This window comes from Salvelinus alpinus, chromosome 24 (genome assembly GCF_045679555.1).
Source record: "Salvelinus alpinus chromosome 24, SLU_Salpinus.1, whole genome shotgun sequence".
Taxonomy (NCBI): domain Eukaryota; kingdom Metazoa; phylum Chordata; class Actinopteri; order Salmoniformes; family Salmonidae; genus Salvelinus; species Salvelinus alpinus.
In genome coordinates this window covers 35,983,270-36,010,963 of record NC_092109.1, presented here as the reverse complement: position 1 = coordinate 36,010,963, position 27,694 = coordinate 35,983,270, and the positions used below count along the sequence as shown (strand labels likewise).

Here is a 27,694-nt window from a genome sequence, read left to right as displayed (position 1 = left end):
CCTGCCTACCTTCTATCAGGTTACCTATCAACCACATAACAAGACCTGCCACCCTTCCAGCAGGTTACCTGTCAACCACATAACAAGACCTGCCTCCCTTCCAGCAGGTTACCTATCAACCACATAACAAGACCTGCCTCCCTTCCAGCAGGTTACCTGTCAACCACATGACAAGACCTGCCTCCCTTCCAGCAGGTTACCTGTCAACCACATAACAAGACCTGCCTCCCTTCCAGCAGGTTACCTATCAACCACATAACAAGCCCTGCCTCTGCTACTTATTACCCATTAACACCAATAAAAACTACAGAGGACAGTGCTACTATGGGCTAAAGGCTAACCCATAAATACTACTCCCTTTTATGAGGAAACCCACACACACACACACACACACGCACACACACACACACACACACACACCCTCGCTGTAAACATGGCCGGTGTCGAGTCCACACCTGATTGGCTGGCCCTGGCGTATGATGTCATGGCTTCAATGGGTCTGACCATGCTGCAATAAAATATATAAAGATAAGAGTGAACAACATCTCAACGGCAGAGAAAACGGGATATCTGTACCTAAGAAAATGCACACAGAGATACACACACAGAGAACGCACTGTGAGAAGCTTCGATTCCTGGATACGTAGACAAGGGAGAGGTGATCTGCTACAGGACTGAAGGAGAAAAGAAGGAGAGAGTAAGAGGAGAGAAGAAGAGAAGGAGAGAAAAGAACTGAAGGCAGGAGAGAAGAAGAGAGTGTGTGAGGGGTGAAAGAATGTGAGAAATAGTTACAACCAAGACGAGTGAGGGAGATATAAAAGGAAGAAGTTGGAGATACATAAGACCAAGAAAAAGAAGGAAATAATGAGTGAGGGAGTGAGAGTCTGAGATAGTGAAATAAAGAGCAAAATAAAGAGACTGAGAAAGGAGTGAAAGAGTCACAGCTGAAAAGTGAGGGTCTGAGAGAAGAGTAAGGAAAGTGATCAAGACGTCTGTGGAGTGAGTGACTGAGAACAAAGGCAAGTGAGAGAAAGAGGAGTGCCACCCTAATCCTCAGTGGGACTCAGCCAGTAGTGTGGTGCGATGGCGTCGTTTGCTCTGGAGCTAGTGGGTGTGATCCTGTCAGTGCTGGGCTGGATACTGAGCATAGTGAGCTGTGCTCTGCCCATGTGGAGGGTCACAGCTTTCATCGGAGCCAACATCATCACAGCCCAGGTCTACTGGGAAGGGTTATGGATGAGCTGTGTGTTCCAGAGCACGGGACAGATGCAGTGTAAGGTCTATGACTCCATGCTGGCCTTGCCCCAGGACCTGCAGGCCGCCAGGGCTCTCACCGTGGTCACCATCATCCTGGGGGTCATAGCTCTCCTCGTGGCTATCATTGGGGCTAAGTGCACCAACTGCATCGAGGAGGAGGGGGTGAAGGCCAAGGTGATGGTGTCTGCCGGAGTGGCCTTTATCCTGGCTTCGCTGACCCAGATGGTGCCTGTGTCCTGGTCGGCTCACACCATCATCCAGCAGTTCTACAACCCCATCATCCCCTCAGCACAGAAGATGGAGATCGGGGCGGCGCTGTACCTGGGCTGGGCCGCAGCCGCGCTGCTGCTGGTGGGGGGGGCTATCCTCTGCTGCAGCTGCCCTCCCCAGGAGGACAAACCCATTACGAGGTACTCAATCCCACCCCAGAGCCGGATGGTGTATTCTGCAACTCCACGGTCTGCAGCCCCCAGCTCCTACAACAGGAGAGACTACGTGTGAGAAAGGGGCGGCGGGGGGTTGGTATATGTGGGATTCTTATGTTAGAATATAAGGGATTGTTTCAAATGTTTGTTTAAATATACCAGGAGAATGGGCAAATTCTTTAACTCCTTCTTCCCTTCATGGAAAGGGAGATGTCTTGAGCTTAGGACGGTTTGAGGTGACCAGAACTCTGAATCAAGTTTACTCTTATTCCTCTGAGACCAAAAAAAAAAGCCCTTATACACTAATCAAAACAAAATTGTTTGTTGTTTTATACTGTCTGGTTTACTTTCAGTTGTCAGGGACTCAGTTGTCAGGGACTCAGTTGTCAGGGACTCAGTTGTCAGGGACTCAGTTGTCAGGGACTCAGTTGTCAGGGACTCAGTTGTCAGGGGCTCTATTGTTTATTTTAAGTGTTGTTCTGTCCATGAGCTGTTCTTGTCTATTGATGTTCTGTATTATGTCATGTTTTGTGTGGACTTCAGGAAGAGTAGCTGCTTCAGCCAGAGCTATGGGGATCTTAATAAAATACTAAATACTCATCATAACTGAGCACTACTATAGGCCACAATGCTCTTATTAACTAGAGCTATTGTAGACTTGCAATATACTGTATCTTGTCAATACAGGTGATTAAATAATAGATAATGTGATTTAAAAAAAGTCACGGCTTGCTAGACCACAACCAACTTGACCTAAAGCCAGCGGTGTAATTAAATAAAAAATACTTTAAAGTACTACTTAAGACGTTTTTTGGGGTATCTGTACTTAACTTTACTATTTATATTTTTGAGAACTTTTACTTTTACTTCACTACATTCCTAAAAAAAATGATGTACTTTTTACTCCATACATTGTCCCTGACACCCAAAAGTACTCATTTTGAATGCTTAGCAGGACAGAAAAGGTCCCATTCAGGCACTTATCAAGAGAATATCCCTGGACATCTCTACTGCTTCTGATCTGGCGACTCACTTAACAAAAAGGCTTTGTTTCTGAATGATGTCTGAGTGTTGGATATGCCCCCGGCTATCCGCAAATTTAAAAAAACACGAACAATTGTTCCATCTGGTTTGCTTAATATAAGGAATTTGAAATTATTTATGCTTTTACTTTTACTTTTGATACATAAGAATATTTTAAACCAAATACTTTTAGACTTTTCCTCAAGTAGTATTTTACTGGGTGACTTTCACTTTTACTTCAGTCATTTTCTATTAAGGTATCTTTACTTTTACTCAAGTATGACAATTAGGTACATTTTCCACCACTGCCAAAAGCTGAACTAAATGTTTACATAATTTTTTGGGAACTGTTTTAGTGTGCTATTCTTATTTTGAATGGTTTGAATCACTCCATATGTGTGTGTTTCCAAATGTTATGTGAAATATGTCAAACAAAAGTTTTAGGTTTTGTACTGTTGTCAGAAGAAGAGGTAGGACGGCTCACAGCTGGTATTGCATTTGAACTGTTGTCTAAAAACCATAGAGGGAGGAAGAGAAAGGGGAAATTGGTTATGCATCAGAGTCCAATCCGTTCAACAGACGTTTCAACAATGCACGATATGTACAGTAAGTCTAGGACAATATATACATATATTTTATAAGATACGTAAACAACAAAAATAGACTGTGCAGGGTTGCTGGGGCAACCAAACAGTCAGGCCAACAAGGTGGCACAGTAGCAGTAAACTACAGAATACAAAGAGCATTGACAGCAGTGACATTGTGATGTTTGAGAGTAGCGGAGGAAGGAGACTTCATGGTCATATAAAACGTTATAGCAAATCTTCTCAACATAGAGTGAACCTGTATAAAAAAACTACTCAGATGAAGTTTGGACTTTGATATCATATCTGTTTTTGTTGTTGCAATATGTCATCTATTTACCGACAGCCAATCTGGGATCTTTTGAAATGAATAACCTTTCCATGAGACGTGTAACTCCTGTAATCTAAATGATTGACCTCTGTTTGCCTGGAAATATTGTGTTTACAGTTTGATGATTCATACAAAACAGGTTATATAATACAAGTGTTTTACTCTGTTCAGTAAAATAGGTGTTTTTTGCATTATTTTGAAATTGAATATATAACGCTTTAATGTTCCCCAATAATAAAATAGCTCAAATGAATAGGAAGTATTTCAACATGTCAGTGAGTGCGTGCGTGCGTGCGTGCGTGCGTGTGTTGAGCTATACTTGTACAAGCAACTAACATTTGACCAACTGGGTACATTTTCTTGGACCCCACAAGGTCAAAAGTTATTTATAAGAGGTTTAGTGTTAAGGTAAGAATTAGTGGTAGGGTTAGAATTAGGTTTAGTGTTAGGGATCGGAGCTAGGGTTAGTTTTAGGGTTAGCCTTAGGAGCTAGGGTTAAGGTTAGGTTTTCTGGTTAAGGTTAGGGTTGGGGTACAGGTTAGGGTTAGGTTTAGGTTTAGGGTTAGGTGTTAGGGAAAATAGAATATTGAATGGGACTGAATTGTATGTCCCCACAAGGTTAGCTGCACAAGACTGTGTGTGTGTGTGTGTGTGTGTGTGTGTGTGTGTGTGTGTGTGTGTGTGTGTGTGTGTGTGTGTGTGTGTGTGTGTGTGTGTGTGTGTGTGTGTGTGTGTGTGTGTGTGTGTGTGTGTGTGTGTGTGTGGTGTGTGTGTATTTCTGAGTGAGGTAAAGACTTGGCAGGAAGGATCTACCATTCAGAGTAAACAACAGTCATAGCAGGAAAGGCTGCAGAGCGGCCAAGTAAACTCTTTCCCAGAGTTTCAGTTTCACCCATGAGTGACAGAGAGAAGACATTCACATTAAATTTCAGCATGTGACATTTCAGGCAAATACCGTTTTTATGACATAGTGGTATGAGCTGGTTCATACAACCTGATGTATTTAAGTGCTGTTAAGTTAAATGTTAAATGATGTACTTTAGATCAGTAGGAACTGAATGAATGTATAATTCATGTAAGTAATGTACTGATTATGGTATATAAATGTGATTTTGTCATCACATCATTGTGTGAAGAGGGTGAGGTGGGGCTAGACAAGAGAGAGGTAGGGTTAGAGATGAGGGTGAGGTGGGTTAGAGAAGAGGGTGAGATGGGGTTAGAGAAGAGGGTGAGGTGGGTTTAGAGAAGAGGGTGAGGTGGGGTTAGAGAAGAGGGTGAGGTGAGGTTAGAGAAGAGGGTGAGGTGGGGTTAGACAATAGGGTGAGGTGGGGTTAGAGATGAGGGTGAGGTGGGTTAGAGAAGAGGGTGAGATGGGGTTAGAGAAGAGGGTGAGGTGGGTTTACAAAAGAGGGTGAGGTAGGGTTAGAGAAGAGGGTGAGGTGGGGTTTAGAGAAGAGGGTGAGGTGGGGTTAGACAAGAGGGTGAGGTGGGGTTTAGAGAAGAGAGAGGTGTGGTTAGACAAGACAGTGAGGTGGGTTTAGAGAAGAGGTCGAAGTGGGGTTAGAGTAGAGGATGAGGTAGGGTTTAGACAAGACAGTGAGGTGGGTTTAGAGAAGAGGGTGAGGTGGGGTTAGAAGAGAGGGTGAGGTGGGGTTAGAGAAGAGGGTGAGGTGGGGTTAGAGAAGAGGGTGAGGTGGGTTTAGAGAAGAGGGTGAGGTGGGGTTAGAGAAGAGGGTGAGGTGGGTTTAGAGAAGAGGGTGAGGTGGGGTTAGACAAGAGGGTGAGGTGGGGTTAGACAAGAGGGTGAGGTGGGGTTAGAGAAGAGGTTTAAGTGGGGTTAGAGAAGAGGGTGAGGTGGGGTTAGAGAAGAGGGTGAGATGGGGTTAGAGAAGAGGGTGAGGTGGGTTTAGAGAAGAGAGAGGTGTGGTTAGACAAGAGGGTGAGGTGGGGTTAGAGAAGAGGGTGAGGTGGGGTTAGAGAAGAGGGTGAGGTGGGGTTAGAGAAGAGGGTGAGGTGGGGTTAGAGAAGGGGGTGAGGTGGGTTTAGAGAAGACGGTGAGGTGGGGTTAGACAAGAGGGTGAGGTGGGGTTAGACAAGAGGGTGAGGTGGGGTTAGAGAAGAGGTTTAAGTGGGGTTAGAGAAGAGGGTGAGGTGGGGTTAGAGAAGAGGGTGAGATGGGGTTAGAGAAGAGGGTGAGGTGGGTTTACAAAAGAGGGTGAGGTAGGGTTAGAGAAGAGGGTGATGTGGGGTTTAGAGAAGAGGGTGAGGTGGGGTTAGACAAGAGGGTGAGGTGGGGTTTAGAGAACAGAGAGGTGTGGTTAGACAAGACAGTGAGGTGGGTTTAGAGAAGAGGTCGAAGTGGGGTTAGAGTAGAGGATGAGGTAGGGTTTAGACAAGACAGTGAGGTGGGTTTAGAGAAGAGGGTGAGGTGGGGTTAGAAGAGAGGGTGAGGTGGGGTTAGAGAAGAGGGTGAGGTGGGGTTAGAGAAGAGGGTGAGGTGGGTTTAGAGAAGAGGGTGAGGTGGGGTTAGAGAAGAGGGTGAGGTGGGTTTAGAGAAGAGGGTGAGGTGGCGTTAGACAAGAGGGTGAGGTGGGTTTAGAGAAGAGAGAGGTGTGGTTAGACAAGAGGGTGAGGTGGGGTTAGAGAAGAGGGTGAGGTGGGGTTAGAGAAGAGGGTGAGGTGAGGTTAGAGAAGAGGGTGAGGTGGGGTTAGACAATAGGGTGAGGTGGGGTTAGAGAAGAGGGTGAGGTGGGGTTAGAGAAGAGGGTGAGGTGGGGTTAGAGAAGGGGGTGAGGTGGGTTTAGAGAAGAGGGTGAGGTGGGGTTAGACAAGAGGGTGAGGTGGGGTTAGACAAGAGGGTGAGGTGGGGTTAGAGAAGAGGTTTAAGTGGGGTTAGAGAAGAGGGTGAGGTGGGGTTAGAGAAGAGGGTGAGGTGGGGTTAGAGAAGGGGGTGAAGTGGGGTTAGAGAAGAGGGTGAGGTGGGGTTAGAGAAGAGGGTGAGAGGGGGTTGGGGAAGAGGGTGAGGTGGGGTTCGAGAAGAGGTGAGGTGTGGTTAGACAAGAGGGTGAGATGGGGTTAGAGAAGGGGGTGAGGTGGGTTTAGAGAAGAGGGTGAGGTGGGGTTAGACAAGAGGATGAGGTGGGGTTAGACAAGAGGGTGAGGTGGGGTTAGAGAAGAGGTTTAAGTGGGGTTAGAGAAGAGGGTGAGGTGGGGTTAGAGAAGAGGGTGAGGTGGGGTTAGAGAAGAGGGTGAGGTGGGGTTCGAGAAGAGGTGAGGTGGGTTTGGAGAAGAGGGTGAGGTGCGGTTAGAGAAGAGGGTGAGGTGGGTTTAGAGAAGAGGGCGAGGTGGGGTTAGACAAGAGGGTGAGGTGGGTTTAGAGAAGAGAGAGGTGTGGTTAGACAAGAGGGTGAGATGGGGCTAATTAGAGAAGAGGGTGAGGTGGGGTTAGAGAAGAGGGTGAGGTGGGGTTAGAGAAGAGGGTGAGGTGGGTTTAGAGAAGAGGGTGAGGTGGGTTTAGAGAAGAGGGTGAGGTGGGGTTAGACAAGAGGGTGAGGTGGGGTTAGACAAGACAGTGAGGTTGGGTTAGACAAGAGAATTGCACATACAATGACATTTTGATTATCTATTTACTTACCTATTCTATCACTGTCATGCATTGTGTTTTTCTGACAGCATATCTAAACAGTTTCGGTGGAAACCAGACTAACATACCCGTCATTGGTTCAATAACCATGGTGGTGCGTTTACACACAATAAATAGGAAGAAAATACCATAAAAAGTGGAAGTGTGAGGAAAGTATTCACGCAGATCACACACACAGACACACACACACACACACACACACACACACACACACACACACACACACACACACACACACACACACACACACACACACACACACACACACACACACACACACACACACACACACACACACACACACAAGCACGGACACAAATAATCACAGTGACTCAGCTGGTCTGGCTGGCTCAATGATAGAGACAGGCTGGCAAAGATACTGACTGAATGGCTGACTGGCTGACTGACTGACTGACTGGTTGATTGACTACTGCTGCTTCCCTATTTGAATAGTTAAATTGTACCTTATGGTCTGACCTGAGAGGTGTGGAGGCACATGGCTTAGTGGAGAGGCCTGGAGAGGTGCTGCCGCAGGTGAATATTAACACCACTAAACTACTTCACTTGACCAATCAGGTAGGCATTGAAAAAATAAGCTGTTTTCCATAACCTGGATAGGTTGGGGCACAGCACACCTAAGGTTGGAAAGTTATTACACAAGTTACACATTTAACATTTTAACATATTCAAAGTCTCTGCTGCCTACTGTCTGACCGTGCATTGGACCTGCATCTGTCCTATGTTCCACTGCTCAGCAGCACGATGACTGACGGAATTAAACTTGCCCTGCTCCTGTTCTTGCTGAACAATGGGACGCTTAATCTCCTTCCAGGGGGGCAGCAGCTCAAAACATTGGGCAAGATTGCTTGTGAGCCTTGTGGCCTTGTGCCTGTTTATCATAGAGGCCCTGAAGCACCCTGCACTACAGCCTGCAGAGCTTGGATCCGAGGTTCACAGTACGCCTGAGGATTCCCTTATCAGCCAATGACAGCCCCCCCATACCAGGAAACAGAAGGTCAGCACGCTGTATGGCCGGTGTAGTAGTTGGACAGTATCCTGGTGTTGACAGTCAGTTGTCTCAGTCTGGTGTAGTAGTTGGACAGTATCCTGGTGTTGACAGTCAGTTGTCTCAGTCTGGTGTAGTAGTTGGACAGTATCCTGGTGTTGACAGTCAGTTGTCTCAGTCTGGTGTAGTAGTTGGACAGTATCCTGGTGTTGACAGTCAGTTGTCTCAGTCTGGTGTAGTAGTTGGACAGTATCCTGGTGTTGACAGTCAGTTGTCTCAGTCTGGTGTAGTAGTTGGACAGTATTCTGGTGTTGACAGTCAGTTGTCTCAGTCTGGTGTAGTAGTTGGACAGTATCCTGGTGTTAACATTCAATTGTCTCAGTCTGGTGTAGTAGTTGGACAGTATCCTGGTGTTGACAGTCAGTTGTCGCAGTCTGGTGTAGTAGTTGGACAGTATCCTGGTGTTAACATTCAATTGTCTCAGTCTGGTGTAGTAGTTGGACAGTATCCTGGTGTTAACATTCAATTGTCTCAGTCTGGTGTAGTAGTTGGACAGTATCCTGGTGTTGACAGTCAGTTATCTCAGTCTGGTGTAGTAGTTGGACAGTATCCTGGTGTTGACAGTCAGTTGTCTCAGTCTGGTGTAGTAGTTGGACAGTATCCTGGTGTTAACATTCAATTGTCTCAGTCTGGTGTAGTAGTTGGACAGTATCCTGGTGTTGACAGTCAGTTGTCTCAGTCTGGTGTAGTAGTTGGACAGTATCCTGGTGTTGACAGTCAGTTGTCTCAGTCTGGTGTAGTAGTTGGACAGTATTCTGGTGTTGACAGTCAGTTGTCTCAGTCTGGTGTAGTAGTTGGACAGTATCCTGGTGTTAACATTCAATTGTCTCAGTCTGGTGTAGTAGTTGGACAGTATCCTGGTGTTGACAGTCAGTTGTCGCAGTCTGGTGTAGTAGTTGGACAGTATCCTGGTGTTAACATTCAATTGTCTCAGTCTGGTGTAGTAGTTGGACAGTATCCTGGTGTTAACATTCAATTGTCTCAGTCTGGTGTAGTAGTTGGACAGTATCCTGGTGTTGACAGTCTGTTGTCTCAGTCTGGTGTAGTAGTTGGACAGTATCCTAGTGTTGACAGTCTGTTGTCTCAGTCTGGTGTAGTAGTTGGACAGTATCCTGGTGTTGACAGTCAGTTATCTCAGTCTGGTGTAGTAGTTGGACAGTATCCTGGTGTTGACAGTCAGTTGTCTCAGTCTGGTGTAGTAGTTGGACAGTATCCTGGTGTTGACAGTCAGTTGTCTCAGTCTGGTGTAGTAGTTGGACAGTATCCTGGTGTTGACAGTCAGTTGTCTCAGTCTGGTGTAGTAGTTGGACAGTATTCTGGTGTTGACAGTCAGTTGTCTCAGTCTGGTGTAGTAGTTGGACAGTATCCTGGTGTTAACATTCAATTGTCTCAGTCTGGTGTAGTAGTTGGACAGTATCCTGGTGTTGACAGTCAGTTGTCGCAGTCTGGTGTAGTAGTTGGACAGTATCCTGGTGTTAACATTCAATTGTCTCAGTCTGGTGTAGTAGTTGGACAGTATCCTGGTGTTAACATTCAATTGTCTCAGTCTGGTGTAGTAGTTGGACAGTATCCTGGTGTTGACAGTCTGTTGTCTCAGTCTGGTGTAGTAGTTGGACAGTATCCTAGTGTTGACAGTCTGTTGTCTCAGTCTGGTGTAGTAGTTGGACAGTATCCTGGTGTTAACAGTCAGTTGTCTCAGTCTGGTGTAGTAGTTGGACAGTATCCTGGTGTTAACATTCAATTGTCTCAGTCTGGTGTAGTAGTTGGACAGTATCCTGGTGTTGACAGTCAGTTATCTCAGTCTGGTGTAGTAGTTGGACAGTATCCTGGTGTTGACAGTCAGTTGTCTCAGTCTGGTGTAGTAGTTGGACAGTATCCTGGTGTTGACAGTCAGTTGTCTCAGTCTGGTGTAGTAGTTGGACAGTATCCTGGTGTTAACATTCAATTGTCTCAGTCTGGTGTAGTAGTTGGACAGTATCCTGGTGTTGACAGTCAGTTATCTCAGTCTGGTGTAGTAGTTGGACAGTATCCTGGTGTTGACAGTCAGTTGTCTCAGTCTGGTGTAGTAGTTGGACAGTATCCTGGTGTTAACATTCAATTGTCTCAGTCTGGTGTAGTAGTTGGACAGTATCCTGGTGTTGACAGTCAGTTATCTCAGTCTGGTGTAGTAGTTGGACAGTATCCTGGTGTTGACAGTCAGTTGTCTCAGTCTGGTGTAGTAGTTGGACAGTATCCTGGTGTTAACATTCAATTGTCTCAGTCTGGTGTAGTAGTTGGACAGTATCCTGGTGTTGACAGTCAGTTATCTCAGTCTGGTGTAGTAGTTGGACAGTATCCTGGTGTTGACAGTCAGTTGTCTCAGTCTGGTGTAGTAGTTGGACAGTATCCTGGTGTTAACATTCAATTGTCTCAGTCTGGTGTAGTAGTTGGACAGTATCCTGGTGTTAACATTCAATTGTCTCAGTCTGGTGTAGTAGTTGGACAGTATCCTAGTGTTGACAGTCAGTTGTCTCAGTCTGGTGTAGTAGTTGGACAGTATCCTAGTGTTGACAGTCAGTTATCTCAGTCTGGTGTAGTAGTTGGACAGTATCCTGGTGTTGACAGTCTGTTGTCTCAGTCTGGTGTAGTAGTTGGACAGTATCCTGGTGTTGACAGTCTGTTGTCTCAGTCTGGTGTAGCAGTTGGACAGTATCCTAGTGTTGACAGTCAGTTGTCTCAGTCTGGTGTAGTAGTTGGACAGTATCCTGGTGTTGACAGTCAGTTGTCTCAGTCTGGTGTAGTAGTTGGACAGTATCCTGGTGTTGACAGTCAGTTGTCTCAGTCTGGTGTAGTAGTTGGACAGTATCCTGGTGTTGACAGTCAGTTGTCTCAGTCTGGTGTAGTAGTTGGACAGTATCCTGGTGTTAACATTCAATTGTCTCAGTCTGGTGTAGTAGTTGGACAGTATCCTGGTGTTGACAGTCAATTGTCTCAGTCTGGTGTAGTAGTTGGACAGTATCCTGGTGTTAACATTCAATTGTCTCAGTCTGGTGGGGTAGTTGGACAGTATCCTGGTGTTGACAGTCAGTTGTCTCAGTCTGGTGTAGTAGTTGGACAGTATCCTGGTGTTAACATTCAATTGTCTCAGTCTGGTGGGTTAGTAGTTTTTTTTGGGAAGCACGGCCAGGCTACCCTTGGCAACCTGAGTAACAGAGTGAGGGCTTTGCCTAGACGCTTTGTTTAGTTTTTTGTGGGACTGAAAAACATTTCTGGAACGTAAAATAATGTTATTAACCGGTTGCCTTGCATTTAAAATAAGGATTCTGTTCTCGAACACTATTGATCACGTTCGTTCCTGGTTCTGATTCTGTTCCTCTTTTTTACGGCACATCCACACTTTTCACAGTAGTTGGACAAAAATCCAATATAATGTTTGTTTTTTAACAACAACAACAATAAATAAATGTGAAATGTAATTATATTTGATAAAAAAGACAAGCATAGCTGTTGAACCAGTCTTCTTTATAGTAGGCCGAAGAGAGGTATTGGGTTTTTGAACATATGAAATGGAACACAAACAATTGTTACAGGTTACAGATAACTTCTAAATACGATGATTACTGGTATTCACTGAGGTTCACATCTCTGGTTTCATGATGGGCATGGACACGTAGCCTACATCCTGGAGGGGATCTTAAGCACATCCAAAACGGGACCTGAATGGCAAAAATTATGTGGGCCTGCCTACAATTCATAGATTAAAAGGGAATGTCAGCTCACTGTTTTGCTCGCTCACTGTTTTGCTCTTCACAAACTTTATATTATAATAAATCTTTGGTGATTAACATTTATTTCCAAGCAGTCTCAGGAGCCAAAACCTTTATTGACAGTCTTGACAAAAAAAAGCCGTCATTGGTATTTAACAAAATAAAACAAAATGGAAAAAAGCATTTGTTTTTATGTTTCTAAATAGGAAGTATACAGGCACCAAAAGAATATTAGGCAACTCTAGTTCCATGCGCATATGGGAACTGTGAGTCATGGCTGGATAAGCTGCGTCTCCACTGTTAAAATTCATGCCAGAACCAACTGTGTTACCGCTAAAACCAGCTTTTGGTTGATCTTAAATATCCCTTTCAGCGCTAATTAGCCCTATGGATCATGTTTTTAAGGACACACCCCAAATATTTCCACCCCTGCTATCTGTTAACACCGACATAATATTTTAGGGAGCGGTAGAGGTGACCAATAGTAGTTCCTCCAGCGTGGATGCTCGTCCACATTTTATAGTTAGGCTATGCATAATTTTCAGAGGTGGATAAAGTACTGAACATACTGTCACTTAGTTTGTAATTTACTAAAGAAAAAGTAGTCCTCTTAATAAACTACTCAAGTAAGTGTAAAAATATCAGATCAGAAAACTACTAGTTAGAATTGTAGTTTGGTCATTTTTTACACCTTATGCTCAACTGTGAGAGAACAAAAATTACAACTTACTGTAATTGATTTGATGTTAATTTATTATTTAACCTTTTACTGCAGTGCAATCAGGGTCACAAATAGTGTTTCTAGGAAGCCTTAAACAAATCTACTTTGAAACTAAAGTATACACCTCACACACATGGTTATGGGCTTCCAAAAAAGAAGACACCTGTACCATGTCAGATATAGAGTTAAAAAAAAATCAGTTTGCATTGCAATATTACACTTTATATAGAGCACAGAAGACAGAAATATAACAAAACTGTTTAATTAACATAGAAACACTGGATTTTCAGCGTGTTTATTTAATTAATACAGATTAATTATGAAGAATATGAATAACATTTGTCGTGTCTTTGGCTATGCCAGATTAAGTGATATGACATGTTATTCTATAAAATCCTTTCTCTGTAATTAATATTACCTGAGCTAATTACTTGAGCTAATCATGTAAATGTAATTAACTAGAAAGTCGGGGCACCACGAAAGAGTGTTTATAGAGCTGTTACCTTCCGAATAAACTCTTAAAGACCTAGTCATATTTTACATCAATAGCAGTCAATATTAATCGTCACCTTATTTCAGTCTCATCTGAAAGTTGTACATTTTTTGTTATCTTCACGAACCCTGGCTAACAAGTTGAATCAGCAATACAAAATTGGGTTTAATTATTTATTTACTAAATACCCAACTAATCACACAGAATTACATATATACAGAAAAAGTCCCTGGTGGACAAAGCCGACATGACGGCTGGTTACACAAAGGAAAGGGGGTTGGGTTTGAGTGAAAGAGCGGGAAGACTGAGGAACAAAGGGGAAAAGCTATGCTATCGTAAATACAGTATCTTATGCATTCTAAATTACCGCCCATTTGGAAAAGGAAAATGCAATAAATATTTACTCTGAGCTGCGCTTCGGTAGGTTGGTCGTAGATGCTGGCCGTGTTGGCCAAAAGAGATCTTCCTGTCCTCCGAAGAATGTCTCTGGTGGTAAATTGGATACGTTGTAGTATCTTCGTTGTGTGTTAGACTGGATACGTCAACCTCCGTCCTTTCCTAGCTCATGTTTACAGCTGCTGTTGCTAACTCAACGGCTAGGAGGTATCACATCTGTAGTGAATAAGAGTTCAAAGTTCATACCATTCGCAACCAAAGCTCACGCTGAGGTTGGCTTAGTTCTGTTGACGTTGAGACTGGTGTTTTACAGGTACTATTTACTGAACTGCCAGTTGAGGACTTGTGAGGCGTCTGTTTCTCAAACTAGACACCCTAATGTACTTGTCCTCTTGCTCAGTTGTGCACCAGGGCCTCCAACTTCTCATTGTTAGCCTGTAATCGAACCCAAATGCTGATGCTTCAGAAACTCAACTAGTCTAAAGAAGGCCAGTTGTATTGCTTCTTTAATCAGAACAACAGTTTTCAGCTATGCTAACATAATTGCAAAAGGGTTTTCTAATGATCAATTAGCCTTTTAAAATTATTAACGTGGATTAGCCAACACAACATGCCATTGGAACACAGGAGTGATGTTGGCTGATAATGGGCCTCTGTACAACTATGTAGATATTCCATAAAGAATCTGCCGTTTCCAGCTACAATAGTCATTTACAACATTAACAATGTCTACACTGTATTTCTGATCAATTTGATGTTATTTTAAATGGACAAAAATGTGCTTTTCTTTCAAAAAGAAGGACATTTCTAAGTGACAAGGACAAGGAAATGTTTTTGAACGGTAGTGTAGGTTTGGTTAAAGTGACTATGCATATACTGTATGATAAACAGATTTGATAAACTATAATATGATCTTGATGTAGCGTTTGAGCGAGTGACAGATAATATTATTTTGATCGCAAGTCCTGATCCCAATGACTCGATTGCATGGAGAGAAAGAGAACTGCACATGTTCAAGGAATAACGCGGCTCATTCGAATTTCCCGATACAGCGGGAAAATTCTCCCGACAAAAGAGTGATCAAGTTAAGGTCTGACATCTGTATATTTTTCTTAAAGGTGCAATATGCAGGAATCCATCCACCATTTTCTAGATGCTAAAATTCTAATAGTTAGCCTAATTTCAGTTTATGTGACAAAACAAGCAGTCATTGTGTAGAGAATCATTGTACCATCTAAACCGTTGTGAAATGTATTTTCCAAAAATATTGTCTTGTTTTGCTGTTTGAAGCTGGTGTACAAAACCGAAAGTAAAAGACGCAAAAAACGGAACTTAACGGGAAGCATAGAAATAGTGCACATAGAAAAGATATACCACTTCTTAGACTTGCTTTCAATGAGAATGACAGATCTATAACTCATATTTCTATTTGAACTTGGTCCGTTCGCCTAAAAAGTTTTTTTGCGACATTAAGGGTAGCTTTAGTATAGCTTAACTTCTTCCAATGTGAAGTAATTGGTAGCTTGGTAAACTATATTTTCAGAGTAGCTTCCCCAACACTGCTGTCGGATAGGTTGGGGCACAGCACACATAAGGCTTTAGGTCAGGTCACATGATCAGGTAAAACTAAGCCCAAGTTTATCATCTACGGAAATATAGACCTGTGGTGAATGTCAGTGGCTGTATGTTTAGTTGAATGTAAAACACTCCACTGTTGTTGATGTTGTTGCTGTTGTTGTTGATTATTCAGGTGCTACAATCAATGGACTGATTAACAAGAACTGTAAACACAACAGACTCAAATGCATGCTGAGCAGAGTACCCGTTCAGTTAAAGGTTTCATGTGTAAATTTAGCTATCTCAATGTTGTTGCCGTTGATTGTACCTGTGAGAGATATATCCCAAGGACCGGTAACCAGAGGCAACCAACTGACAAATGTGGACATTTTGGGTGGTTGGGAGGGGGGGGGGGGGGGTCAGGTCTTTCATCACCATCACAACATGTGACAGGCCTTCCATCACCATCCTTAACACAATACAAATACGTACCCACTTTAATTCAACGCTATTCATCTGCTTTAGTGCTTCACTGACAGCTAAAGCCAAAACAGCAAATTGAGTTAACTGAACATTAGTTATACTTATGACAGAGAACAACTGACTTTATTCTACAAAGTGTGAGTGAAATTTTTCATGGTATTTCTAATGTGTCACTCAGTATATGGAGGAAGCTGTAGAATGTGAGTTCGCAACCGATACTGAGAGGAGTACATGGTTTGTATGCTAAGGGTGTCTGGGCTCTCTCTCTCTCTCTCTGTGTGTGGTCATATTTACTCACAGGGCAGTTTTGCAGGTTTTCAGAGATCTGGGAATGTTTTCCCGCATAATCATTCTGTTATAGGAACTGACACAGAAACCTGCTGGCTGTGGAATGCCATGTCACCATGTGGAAGCAGGAAGTAGGCCAACATAATGAATAGTAAGGTGGCTCAACAATTCTGACAGCAACGTCAACCTTTTTCCATATTCGTCTTTTATTAATAAATTCTCATTCACATAGAAACAAACAAAGGTAGAATTATACGAAGGAATAATTACAATTAGAGACAAGGAACCAAGAAACTACTGTGAGAAATCACTATCATAAAACGTAATTGTGTATGTTGCTACACAGTAGGCCTAGGTGAATCACGGTGTGAGGCTTATTGCTGCGTGTGTGTGTGTGTGCTTGTTTGCGTGAGTGTGACTGAGGGCTCTATTTTTTGGCTGGCGCTAAGGAGGCGCAAGTGTCAAACACGTTATTTAGCAATTTTGTCATGTTAAAACTGGGGAATTCTCCAGCCCCATGTGTCAGGTTTGGCATTTGACCTGTGGCAATATTTGAAGTGTGTCCTTAAAAACATGAGCAAAAGTGACATTTTCAAGCAGCACTAATGGGAAGTTTTAAGACCCACAAAAAGAAGCTCTTAACGGTAACGCAGTTGATAATGGATTTTGAGAACGGAAGCGCAGCCTATCGAGCCATGAAGCACAGTTCCCACGGAAAGAGAGATGTGCCATTTGTGTGTGTAAATCTCGATTGGTTTCCCCACTTGTGTTAAATTTGATTAAAAACCAAGCATAGAAATAGCAACAATTATTTGACACACCCCCAAACCTATAACGCTTTTGTCAGCGCTAAAATGTACTCAAATCAAATCAAAGTTTATTTGTCACGTGCGCCGAATACAACAGGTGTAGACCTTACAGTGAAATGCTTACTTACAAGCTTAACCAATGGTGCGGGGAAAAAAAGGTATGTGTGTGTGTGTGTAAGTAAAGAAATAAAACAACAGTAAAAAGACATTTGAAAAAAGAGTAGCAAGGCTATATACAGACACCTGTTAGTCAGGCTTATTGAGGTAGTATGTACATGTAGGTATCGTTAAAGTGACTATGCATATATGATGAACAGGGAGTAGCAGAAGCGTAAAAGGAGGGGTTGGCGGGTGGTGGGACACAATGCAGATAGCCCGGTTAGCCAATGTGCTGGAGCACTGGTTGGTCGGGCCAATTTAGGTAGTATGTACATGAATGTATAGTTAAAGTGACTATGCATATAAGATAAACAGAGAGTAGCAGCAGCGTAAAAGAGGGGTTGGGGGGGCACACAATGCAAGTTGTCCGGGTAACCAATTGGTTACCTGTTCAGGAGTCTTATGGCTTGGGGGTAAAAACTGTTGAGAAGCCTTTTTGTCCTAGACTTGGCACTCCGGTACCGCTTGCCATGCGGTAGTAGAGAGAACAGTCTATGACTGGGGTGGCTGGAGTCATTGACAATTTTTAGGGCCTTCCTCAGTGATGCAACCGGTCAGGATTCTCTCGATGTTGCAGCTGTAGAACCTTTTGAGGATCTCAGGACCGATGCCAAATCTTTTTAGTTTCCTTAGGGGGAATAGGCTTTGTCGTGCCCTCTTCACGACTGTCTTGGTGTGCTTGGACCAATCTAGTTTGTTGTTAATGTGGACACCAAGGACTTTGAAGCTCTCCACCTGCTCCACTACAGCCCCGTCGATGAGAATGGGGACGTGCTCGGTGCTCCTTTTCCTGTAGTCCACAATCATCTCCTTAGTCTTGGTTACGTTGAGGGATAGGTTGTTATTCTGGCACCACCCGGCCAGGTCTCTGACCTCCTCCCTATAGGCTGTCTCGTCATTGTCAGTGATCAGGCCTACCACTGTTGTGTCGTCAGCAAACTTAATGATGGTGTTGGAGTCGTGCCTGGCCATGCAGTCGTGGGTGAACAGGGAGTACAAGAGGGGACTGAGCACGCAACCCTGGCCAGCTCCAGTGTTGAGGATCAGCGTGGCAGATGTGTTGCTTCCTACCCTCACCACCTGGGGGCGGCCTGTCAGGAAGTCCAGGATCCAGTTGCAGAGGGAGGTGTTTAGTCCCAGGTTCCTTAGCTTGGTGATGAGCTTTGAGGGTACTATGGTGTTGAACGCTGAGCTGTAGTCAATGAACAGCATTCTCACATAGGTGTTCCTTTTGTCCAGGTGGGAAAGGGTAGTGGAGTGCAATAGAGATTGCATCATCTGTGGATCTGTTTGGGAGATATGCAAATTGGAGTGGGTCTAGGGTTTCTGGGATAATGGTGTTGATGTGAGCCATTACCAGCCTTTCAAAGCACTTCATGGCTATGGATGTGAGTGCTACGGGTCTGTAGTCATTTAGGCAGGTTGCCTTTGTGTTCTTGGGCACAGGGACTATGGTGGTCTGCTTGAAGCATGTTGGTATTACAGACTCAAATCAGGGACATGTTGAAAATGTCAGTGAAGACACATGCCAGTTGGTCAGCACATGCCCGGAGCACACGTCCTGGTAATCCGTCTGGCCCCGCAGCCTTGTGTATGTTGACCTGTTTAAAGATCTTACTCACGTCGGCTACGGAGAGCGTGATCACACAGTCGTCCGGAACAGCTGATGCTCTCATGCATGCCTCAGTGTTGCTTGCCTCGAAGCGAGCATAGAAGTGATTTAGCTCATCTGGTAGGCTCGTGTCACTGGGCAGCTCGCAGCTGTGCTTCCCTTTGTAGTCTGTAATAGTTTGCAAGCCCTGCCACATCCGACAAGTGTCGGAGCCGGTGTAGTATGATAGTATGAGCCCTGTATTGACACTTTGCCTGTTTGATGGTTTGTCGCAGGGCATGGCGGGATTTCTTGTAAGCTTCCGGGTTAGAGTCCCACACCTTGAAAGCGGCAGCTCTACCCTTTAGCTCAGTGCGAATGTTGCCTGTAATCCATGGCTTCTGGTTGGGGTATGTACGTACAGTCACTGTGGGGACAATGTCCTCAATGCACTTATTGATAAAGCCAGTGACTGATGTGGTGTATTTCTCAATGTCATTGGAAGAATCCCGGAACATGTTCCAGTCTGTGATAGCAAAGCAGTCCTGTAGTTTAGCATCTGCTTCATCTGACCATTTTTTTATAGACTGAGTCACTGGTGCTTCCTGCTTTAATTTTTGCTTGTAAGCAGGATTCAGGAGGATAGAGATGTGATCGGATTTACCAAATTGAGGGCGAGGGAGAGCTTTGTACGCGTCTCTGTGTGTGGAGTACAGGTGATCTAGAATTTTTTCCCCTCTGGTTGCACATTTAACATGTTGATAGAGATTTGGTAGAACTGATTTATGTTTCCCTGCATTAAAGTCTCCAGCCACTAGGAGCGCCGCCTCTGGGTGAGTGGTTTCCTGTTTGCTTATATCCTTATACAGCTGACTGAGTGCGGTCTTAGTGCCAGCATCTGTCTGTGGTGGTAAATAAACAGCCACGAAAAGTATAGCTGAGAACTCTCTAGGCAAGTAGTGCGGCCTGCAATTTATCACAATATACTCTACTTCAGGCGAGCAAAATCTAGAGATTCCCTGAGATTTTGTGCACCAGCTGTTGTTGACAAATATGCACAGACAGTAAAGCCTATAGGTAGTCACATTAAAGCCTATAGGTAGTCACAGTAAAGCTTATAGGTAGTCACAGTAAAGCTTATAGGTAGTCACAGTAAAGCTTATAGGTAGCCATAGGCCCAACCACTCAGTGATGACAACAGACTCTGTAGAACGTATCACTATGAGCTACTGTTACCCTCTCTGGCTTACCTACAGGGAGGGGATGAGAAGGGTGTGTGTGTGTGTGTGTGTGTGTGTGTGTAGGGTGAGGGAGATTGACTGGCCTAATGTTTGTTGTCAAACCAGCAAAAATAGTTTCCCGTCCATGTTTCTTTGTGTGAAACGTTCAAACCATTAGATGACACTAGTTGTACCAGCCATTACCTCTAAGGTACAGAGTACATCCAGTCAGAGGACATGATTTAGCACACTTGTTTCCAACATTTAGCGGGTATTTGTTCTTCAGAAAGGCACGAAAGAAGAGAGCAGGTAAGGCCAGCGTAATTGTCAATGCACTGTCTGTCCCTATGTTACTGGAACAAATAGTCAAGAGGGAGTCAGATTACAGGTGAAACTCTCCCCTCTGGCTCCCTCCCTCCTCTCATCTCTCCTTCCTCTTCTCCCTTCTCCTCCTCCACCCCCCTCACGTCTCCTTTCTCAGTAACCTCTATGGGCAGGTGTTGTTTTTGTGAAGAGCATTCAGCAACCTGTTCTGCCACCCTGTGACATCATCACCAGGGGACTCCTCCCTCCATCCTCACCTGCCTCCACTAAGCTATAAAAGATCTCAGTTTCCGTGGCAGCATCACTTAGCTACATCACACCCGCCACACACAGAGAGAGAGAGAGAGAGAGAGAGGGGAGTGGTCATACACAGGGCCATCAACAGGAAGAAAACAGAACACAAAGAACCTAGGACAAAGTGCTGGCCTGAATCCTCTGTTCATTCTTTGTGCTGAATTCTGGAATCTCAGGAGGTTCTAGAATTCCTTAATTGAGTGACATCCTCATTCCTCCAGGTAGGTCAGGTGTATAAGAGAGACGCCCCCAGGAAGCCAGCATGTCGATGGGCATGGAGATTGTGGGCATCGCCCTGGGAGTCATAGGATTCATCCTGGGCATCGTGGTCTGTGCTTTGCCCATGTGGAAGGTTACAGCCTTCATCGGAGCCAACATCATTACAGCCCAGACCATCTGGGAAGGGTTATGGATGAACTGTGTGACCCAGAGCACGGGACAGATGCAGTGTAAGATCTATGACTCCATGCTGGCCTTACCTCAGGACCTTCAGGCTGCCAGAGCCATGACAATCATCGCCATCATCCTGGGGATTCTAGGGGTGATGGTCTCCATCGTCGGAGCCAAGTGCACCAACTGCATCGATGACGAATCCGCCAAAGCTAAAGTCATGATCATCTCCGGAATCTTCTTCATCCTGGCCGGTATCCTCGTCCTCATCCCTGTCTCCTGGTCGGCCAACACCATCATCCGAGACTTCTACAACCCCCTTTTGGTCGAGTCCCAAAGGAGGGAGCTGGGAGCCTCACTCTACATCGGCTGGGGGTCGGCGGCCCTGCTCCTTATCGGAGGAGCCATGCTGTGCTGCTCCTGCCCCCCCAAGGAGGAGAAGAGGTACAAGCCCGCCCGCATGGCCTACTCCGCCCCTCGCAGCGTGAGCGGGGGCACAGCGGGATACGACAGGAAAGACTACGTCTGAGGGACTATTTACCTGCATGATTGAACGGAGGGGAGAAAGGATAGAGGAGTGATAGAGGAGAAGTAGATAGATAGAGACAGACAGACAGACACACAGGTAGACAGACAGACAGATAGATAGTTTGCTATCTGACAGGAAAAACTAGGAGACAACTCCTACTGAAAAGACTCCGATATGAAGGGATGTGTGTTTTAATGTTACTGCTTAGCTTTTCCTCCGCTTGGGTGTCTCTGTTCAGCGTCATTGTTCAGCTTTATATAGGCTTGTGTGAAGTTTGGTAGAGGCTGTCAGACCCAGATGCTGTACATACAATCCCAAAGGGGTAGGTTGACTACTGGTAATGACTGGTTTTATGGAATAGTTTAAATTCTAGTTGTTATTCATTCATTTCAAACTTCAGATGATAAACCAAAGCCCTTTTGTTTCAGTAAACCGTACAGTTGAAGGGTCTTGGTTTTCAAGTACTTGGAAGAACTGCTTCAGTTACACAGCATGTGGGCTCATATTTCTACTGCAGTATGGAGGTCCCTATTGCGTGTGTAGTTTACTGTTGGGGAGGTGGGATTTTCTTTCACTGAAACGTTCAGTTAAAAAGTTTCATTGTTGTCTCATTAACACAGACCAGGAAGGACCAGCACTGTTTTTACATAGATTAGGCAATGAGTTTCAGTATGTGTGTGTGTTTGTGTGTGTGTGTGTGCGCACATGCGTCTTTTGCATGTATTTGGTTGTGAGAGATTCTGCCTCAGGTCATGATATCATAGATTCCTTCCTCTTCACAGTTCCACTCTATTTAGGCCTTTCTGTGTGTCTGTGTGTGTTTGTGTGTGGTGTAATAACATTTGTTTAGTAATTTTTTTTTACAAATAATTAATAGCTTTTTAATGCTGAAAATGCTTTTTGTCAGATTTTTGTCTTGTAAATAGTAAGACATGTGTAGTGTCATTTGTAAAAGAATGAGACTATGTATAGACTAATTATAGTTAGGAGAGTGATGGTAAAGCAGGACCATTGTCTGAGGTGACGTATGGAGTCAGTCAGTCTCCTGTTTAACAAAGCAACTGTAAGAACTGTTTGGTGAGCAGGGAGTAGTACACCTGAATGAGGGTTTAGACTGTGTGTGTGTGTGTGTGTGTGCGTGCGTGCGTGCGTGCGTGCGTGCGTGCGTGGATGTGTTCATAGAGGGTGAGAGACTACCTAATGAAAGGCATGTGTGTCTAAGGTCTTAATTTTCAACTGCAGGCAAGCAGTCAGGTTTACCTACAAACGCCCATATAACCACAATGGACAGCTTCAGTTGTTTATTTGAAATAAGTCAGCCATTTTAGTTTTTTTATTTAAAATACAATGCCTAGTTTCAATACTTATTGTTTGATGGAATGTGTATCTTGTAAATTGTCTTTATATACGTATATGTTAAGACAACATTGCTTGAATGATGTCGTGTTTTGCAATGGTCTGCTTCTCTCTACATATTCAGCTGTCCTCTACTATGCTTCAATAAATGTGAAAATGTATTCCCTGTTGTCATTTAACAGTTTTATTTCTTCATGGTAAATACCTCCAACCTCTAGCTTTACCTCTTCCTGGTAGAGGTAACTATCTATAATTACTCTATACATAGTCTTATTCCATCACAGACAGGTAGCCTTGTGGTAGGAGCGGCGAGCTAGTAACGGTAAAGGTTGCTGGATCGAATCCCTGAGCTGACAAGTTAAAATATGTCGTTCTGCCCCTGAACAAGGCAGTTAACCCACTATTCATAAGCTGTCATTGTAAATATGAATTTGTTCTTAACTGACTTGCCTAGTTAAATAAAAATATATATTGCGGAGGACACATTATAGTTGTACAACTGAAATGTGTCTTCTGCATTTTTTCATTTTTTTTTCTTCTTCTTAACCTTTATTTAACTAGGCAAGTCAATTGTACAACTGAAATGTGTCTTCCGCATGTTTCTCTCTCTACTAACACTCTGTGGGGAAGTGATACTGCTTGTTCAGAGTATCTGTATTGTGTTTCTATGATTATGAGAACTTCCTCTGGTACAGCTAATGGCACAACACCTGAATAAACCTGTCCCAAATTAACATATTAACACAATTGAAAACACTGATCTGCTAAAGTTATGGTGAGAGGAATGAGTTGGGTTGCATCTGAAATGACACCCTATCCCTTGGATACAGGTTAACTGCCAAAATAAAGGAAAGACCAACATAAAGTGTCTTATTAATAGGGCGTTGGGCCCTATTAAGACATCAGAAAAGCTGCAATGCGCCTTGGCATTGATTCTACAAGTGTCTGGAATTCTATTGCAGGAATGCAATACCACTCTTCCAGTCCCAGAGTGCAAAGAAACTTGGCGTGATCATGTCGTTCTCTACAAACATCAAAGCAGTGACTCCCTCATGCAGGTTCATACTCTTCAACATCCGTAGAGTATAACTTTTCCTCACACAGGAAGCGGCACAGGTCCTAATCCAGGCACTTGTCATCTCCCGTCTGGACTACTGTTCTCTGGGCTCCCCGCTTGTGCCATCGAACCCCTGTAACTCACCCAGAACGACGCAGCCCGTCTGGTGTTCAACCTTCCCATGTCACCACACTCCTCCGCATACTCCACTGGTTTCCAGTCATAGCTCACATCCACTAAGAGACCATAGTGCTTACCTAATGGAGCAGTAAGGCGAACTGCCCCTCCCCACCTTCAGGCTATGCTCAAACCCTACATCCCAACCCAAGCACTCAGTTCGGGCAGCTCTGGTCTCCTGGCTGTCCCGCCCCTATCGGAAGTCAGCTCCCGCTCTTTTCCTGGCCGTCCCGCCCTTACGGGAAGTCAGCTCCCGCTCTTTTCCTGGCCGTCCCGCCCTTACGGGAAGTCAGCTCCCGCTCTTTTCCTGGCCGTCCCGCCGTTACAGGAAGTCAGCTCCCGCTCTTTTCCTGGCCGTCCCGCCCCTACGGGAAGTCAGTTCCCGCTCTTTTCCTACTAGCACTTTGGCTGATAACTTCTATATTGAGGAGAAATGTACTTACTACGACTTTGATATGTCGTTATCCCACTTAGCTATCTGAAGATGAATGCAGTGTAAGTAGCTCTGGATGAGAGCTAAATGACTAAAATACATAAAATGAGAAATCCCATTGATGTTTTTTTGATGGTGGTGGAAAACACAATTTCATGCACCGCCCCAGAATCTCCCATTAGTGTTCAATTGGGTTGAGACCTGGTGACTGACACACACACACACACACACACACACACACACACACACACACACACACACACACACACACACACACACACACACACACACACACACACACACACACACACACACACACACACACACACACACACACACACACACACACACACACACACACACACACACACACACACACACACACCCTTTAAACCCCCCATACTCCTTTGAGTAATAAGCAACTGGGCATTTTTATACATGACCCTAAGCATGATGGGATGTTAATTGATTAATTATCTCAGGAACCACACCTGTGTGGAAGCAAATACTTTCAATATACTTTGTATCCCTCATTAACTCAAGTGTTTCCTTTATTTTGGCAGTTACCTGTAGTGTACTACTTTTGACCTGGGCTGGGATTCCCAAAAGCATCGTAGCACTGAGATCATCTTAATTTCATTGAAACTAAATGGATGAAATATGATCTCAGTGCTACTATGCTTATAGGAAACCCAGCCCAGGGCGCTCAACTAAAGTAGTACACTATAGGGAAAAGGGTGCCATTTTGTGCACAGCCCTAGTTTGTCTTCCTATATGACTGACATAGAGGTCTCCACAACAATCTTATAAGGGGAAAAGGGTACAGATGCACAATTGAGTGCATCCTGTCGGACTGTATCACTTCCTGGTACGGCAACTGCACTGCCCGCAACCGCAGGGCTCTCCAGAGGGTGGTGCATTGCTCGTCCTAATATTTATATATTTCTTAATTCCATTATTTTACTTTTAGATTTGTGTGTATTGTTGTGAATTGTACGGCACTGTTGGAGCTAGGAACACAAGTATTTTGCAACACCAGCAATAACATCTGCTAGATATGTGTATGTGACCAATAACATTTGATTTGATTTGATTATAGTGCTATCAAATCAAATCACATTTTATTGGTCACATACACATGGTTAGCAGGTGTTATTGTGAGTGTAGCAAAATGCTTGTGCTTCTGGTTCCGACAGTGCAGTAATATCTAACAAGTAATCTAACAATTCCACACCAACTATCTAATACACACAACTCTAAGTAAAGGGATGGAATAAGAATATAAACAGAAACACTAGGCAGACTAAATGCCCTTAGAAGGTTTTCTGGGTCAGTCTCTTGATGTGAGTTTTATGAGATTAAATGAGTGTCATTCCACACAGAACACTTAGCACACACTCGCTGATTCATGAATAGGGTATGAATAGGGTATGAATAGGGTATGAATAGGGTATGAATAGGGTATTCACCTTATGACGCCTGGCAACAAGGGTTAAATAAAGGTTACATTTAAAAATCATTTAAAAAACAAGGGCATATCTAATTTGTTGCTTTTGTTTTCCTACTTCAGGCCCATTCACAAACAAGCAAAACATTGTTAATATGAATTACATTGGTCAAAACTACTAAATAACATGTACCGAATTTGAAAGATATGTTAATTAAATTAAAGTATAAGCACTCGGAAGCTGACATTCATTGGCATTGGCATACTCATAGACTTTGACTGGGAGGGTTAGCTAGTTAGCTTTGTAGCACAACAGATAGCAAATATCCTAATGTTTATATAAAGATGTTGCCACCGTTTCTGTCTTTTGTCATTGATCTTCTGTTTCTAACAACATTGCCATTTCAAGCATTGATCTTTGATTGAAAAGGGATAGTCCTACAGCCTGTATGGATAACGACCATTATTAGATACAGTCTAATGTGCTAACTAGCTAACCCACCCAGTCAAAGTCTATGAGAATGCTAACGCCAACAAAGGTCGTCTTCCGAGTGCTTATACCACATGAAAACATACGTTGACATTTTTTCAATCATTTCCCTTAACATAGATTTTTTTATTTTTATGCATTAACGCTGGCAAAGACTTAATACAAATGCTTTAGCAATGTCATTGTATTTGCAGGCGCTATAGTGTAATTTAGACTAAATAGTCGTTAGTGTCTGTCCAGAATGACTGGGTTTATCCCGACTTTTTGGCACCACTATTGCGTCTACGGTAGAGAGCGGCTTGAGAACGTTCATAAGAGTGGCATGACACGACCGAGTGATGGATGTACGAGTGCAACCTATGAATACAACACATTTCTGAGAATGTAATTTCTGGGAATTCTTCAAAGCTGCTGGGGTGTTCTTATCAATGTCCATTATTTGGGTCATACAATTCATTAAACCATAACCCCCTCTGTCACATTTCCTAAAGGCCCTAGACTGGTCAATAAGTGACACCATAAAGCCTTGGTTATTACGATGTCAATTCAAACCAGGCAGAGCAGAGAGCTCACTTCATTGAACATGACATTACTAATCTCCTAAACAAAGATGGGCTATTTCACCTCGACCCACCCTAGCACCCAGTCTGTCAGAAATAATCAATATTCTAAGCATTATCAGTACTAACACACGCCCAAGCATATTGTGATTTTTTACTGATTGGTTCTACTCTGTCTTTCTCACTAAAACACCAACAGGTACAACCACACACAGCCCCGAGCTCTGCCCCCTACCAGTACAGCTATTGGATTTTCAAATCCAAATAATGTCAAGTCTTAACCCCCCAGGAAAGAAAATATATATATTTGAGAGAGCCAATCAAAGTTCAGCCCCTTTCTGCACGAATACTGCATTTACAACGGACTCCTGTCCAGACCAGTGTGACACAGTTCTCCCTCACTGTACACCACCTGTCACATCAGCTTGTATGCACACACACACACACAAACATACACACATACACACACATACATACTTAGTGAGGTCTCTCAACTTCTTGCCCTCCACTCTAGTCATCAAATTGTAACATCTTGAATTTCCTTGGTCCTAGTTACCTGATGTCTGCAGCCGTCATCACTGCTGTTACCATGGGAACAATGCTCCAGGGAAGCAACACACCCATGTCTCACCTAAAGAGGCGGGTTGGGAGATTCTGCTCGCTCAACTGGTGGGAGAGAACACACGGATTCAAACTAATTGTAATTAATGTCAACCGATGCATTTCAAATTCAAACTCCATACAGATGCTCTGTACCTTCACATTGCATTCATTACCTTTCATTTTACTGTAACCTCAAACTGGCTTGGGTACATTTTTAATAATAAAAAACAGGATTATACAAA

At 43.8% G+C, this 27,694-nt stretch overlaps 1 protein-coding gene across 3 annotated transcripts; it reads left to right on the top strand.

Annotated features, from left to right (window-relative positions):
• The first annotated feature begins 528 nt into the window (after window positions 1-528).
• LOC139552756 (claudin-3-like) lies at window positions 529-27,694 on the top strand. 3 transcript variants are annotated; one of them, XR_011670472.1, is made up of 2 exons: window positions 529-3,311; window positions 27,402-27,537. XR_011670472.1 is itself a non-coding variant. In XM_071364792.1 (2 exons), exons 1-2 carry the CDS (start codon window positions 1,084-1,086, stop codon window positions 27,640-27,642), a joined length of 825 nt encoding a protein of 274 aa, XP_071220893.1. In that variant the 5' UTR covers window positions 529-1,083; the 3' UTR covers window positions 27,643-27,694. The 3 variants fall into 3 exon arrangements, 2 of the variants coding, with proteins under 2 accessions (XP_071220893.1, XP_071220894.1); XM_071364792.1 differs by having other exon boundaries at window positions 529-1,667; window positions 27,402-27,694; XM_071364793.1 differs by lacking the exon at window positions 27,402-27,537 and adding an exon at window positions 20,672-22,846 and having other exon boundaries at window positions 533-1,571.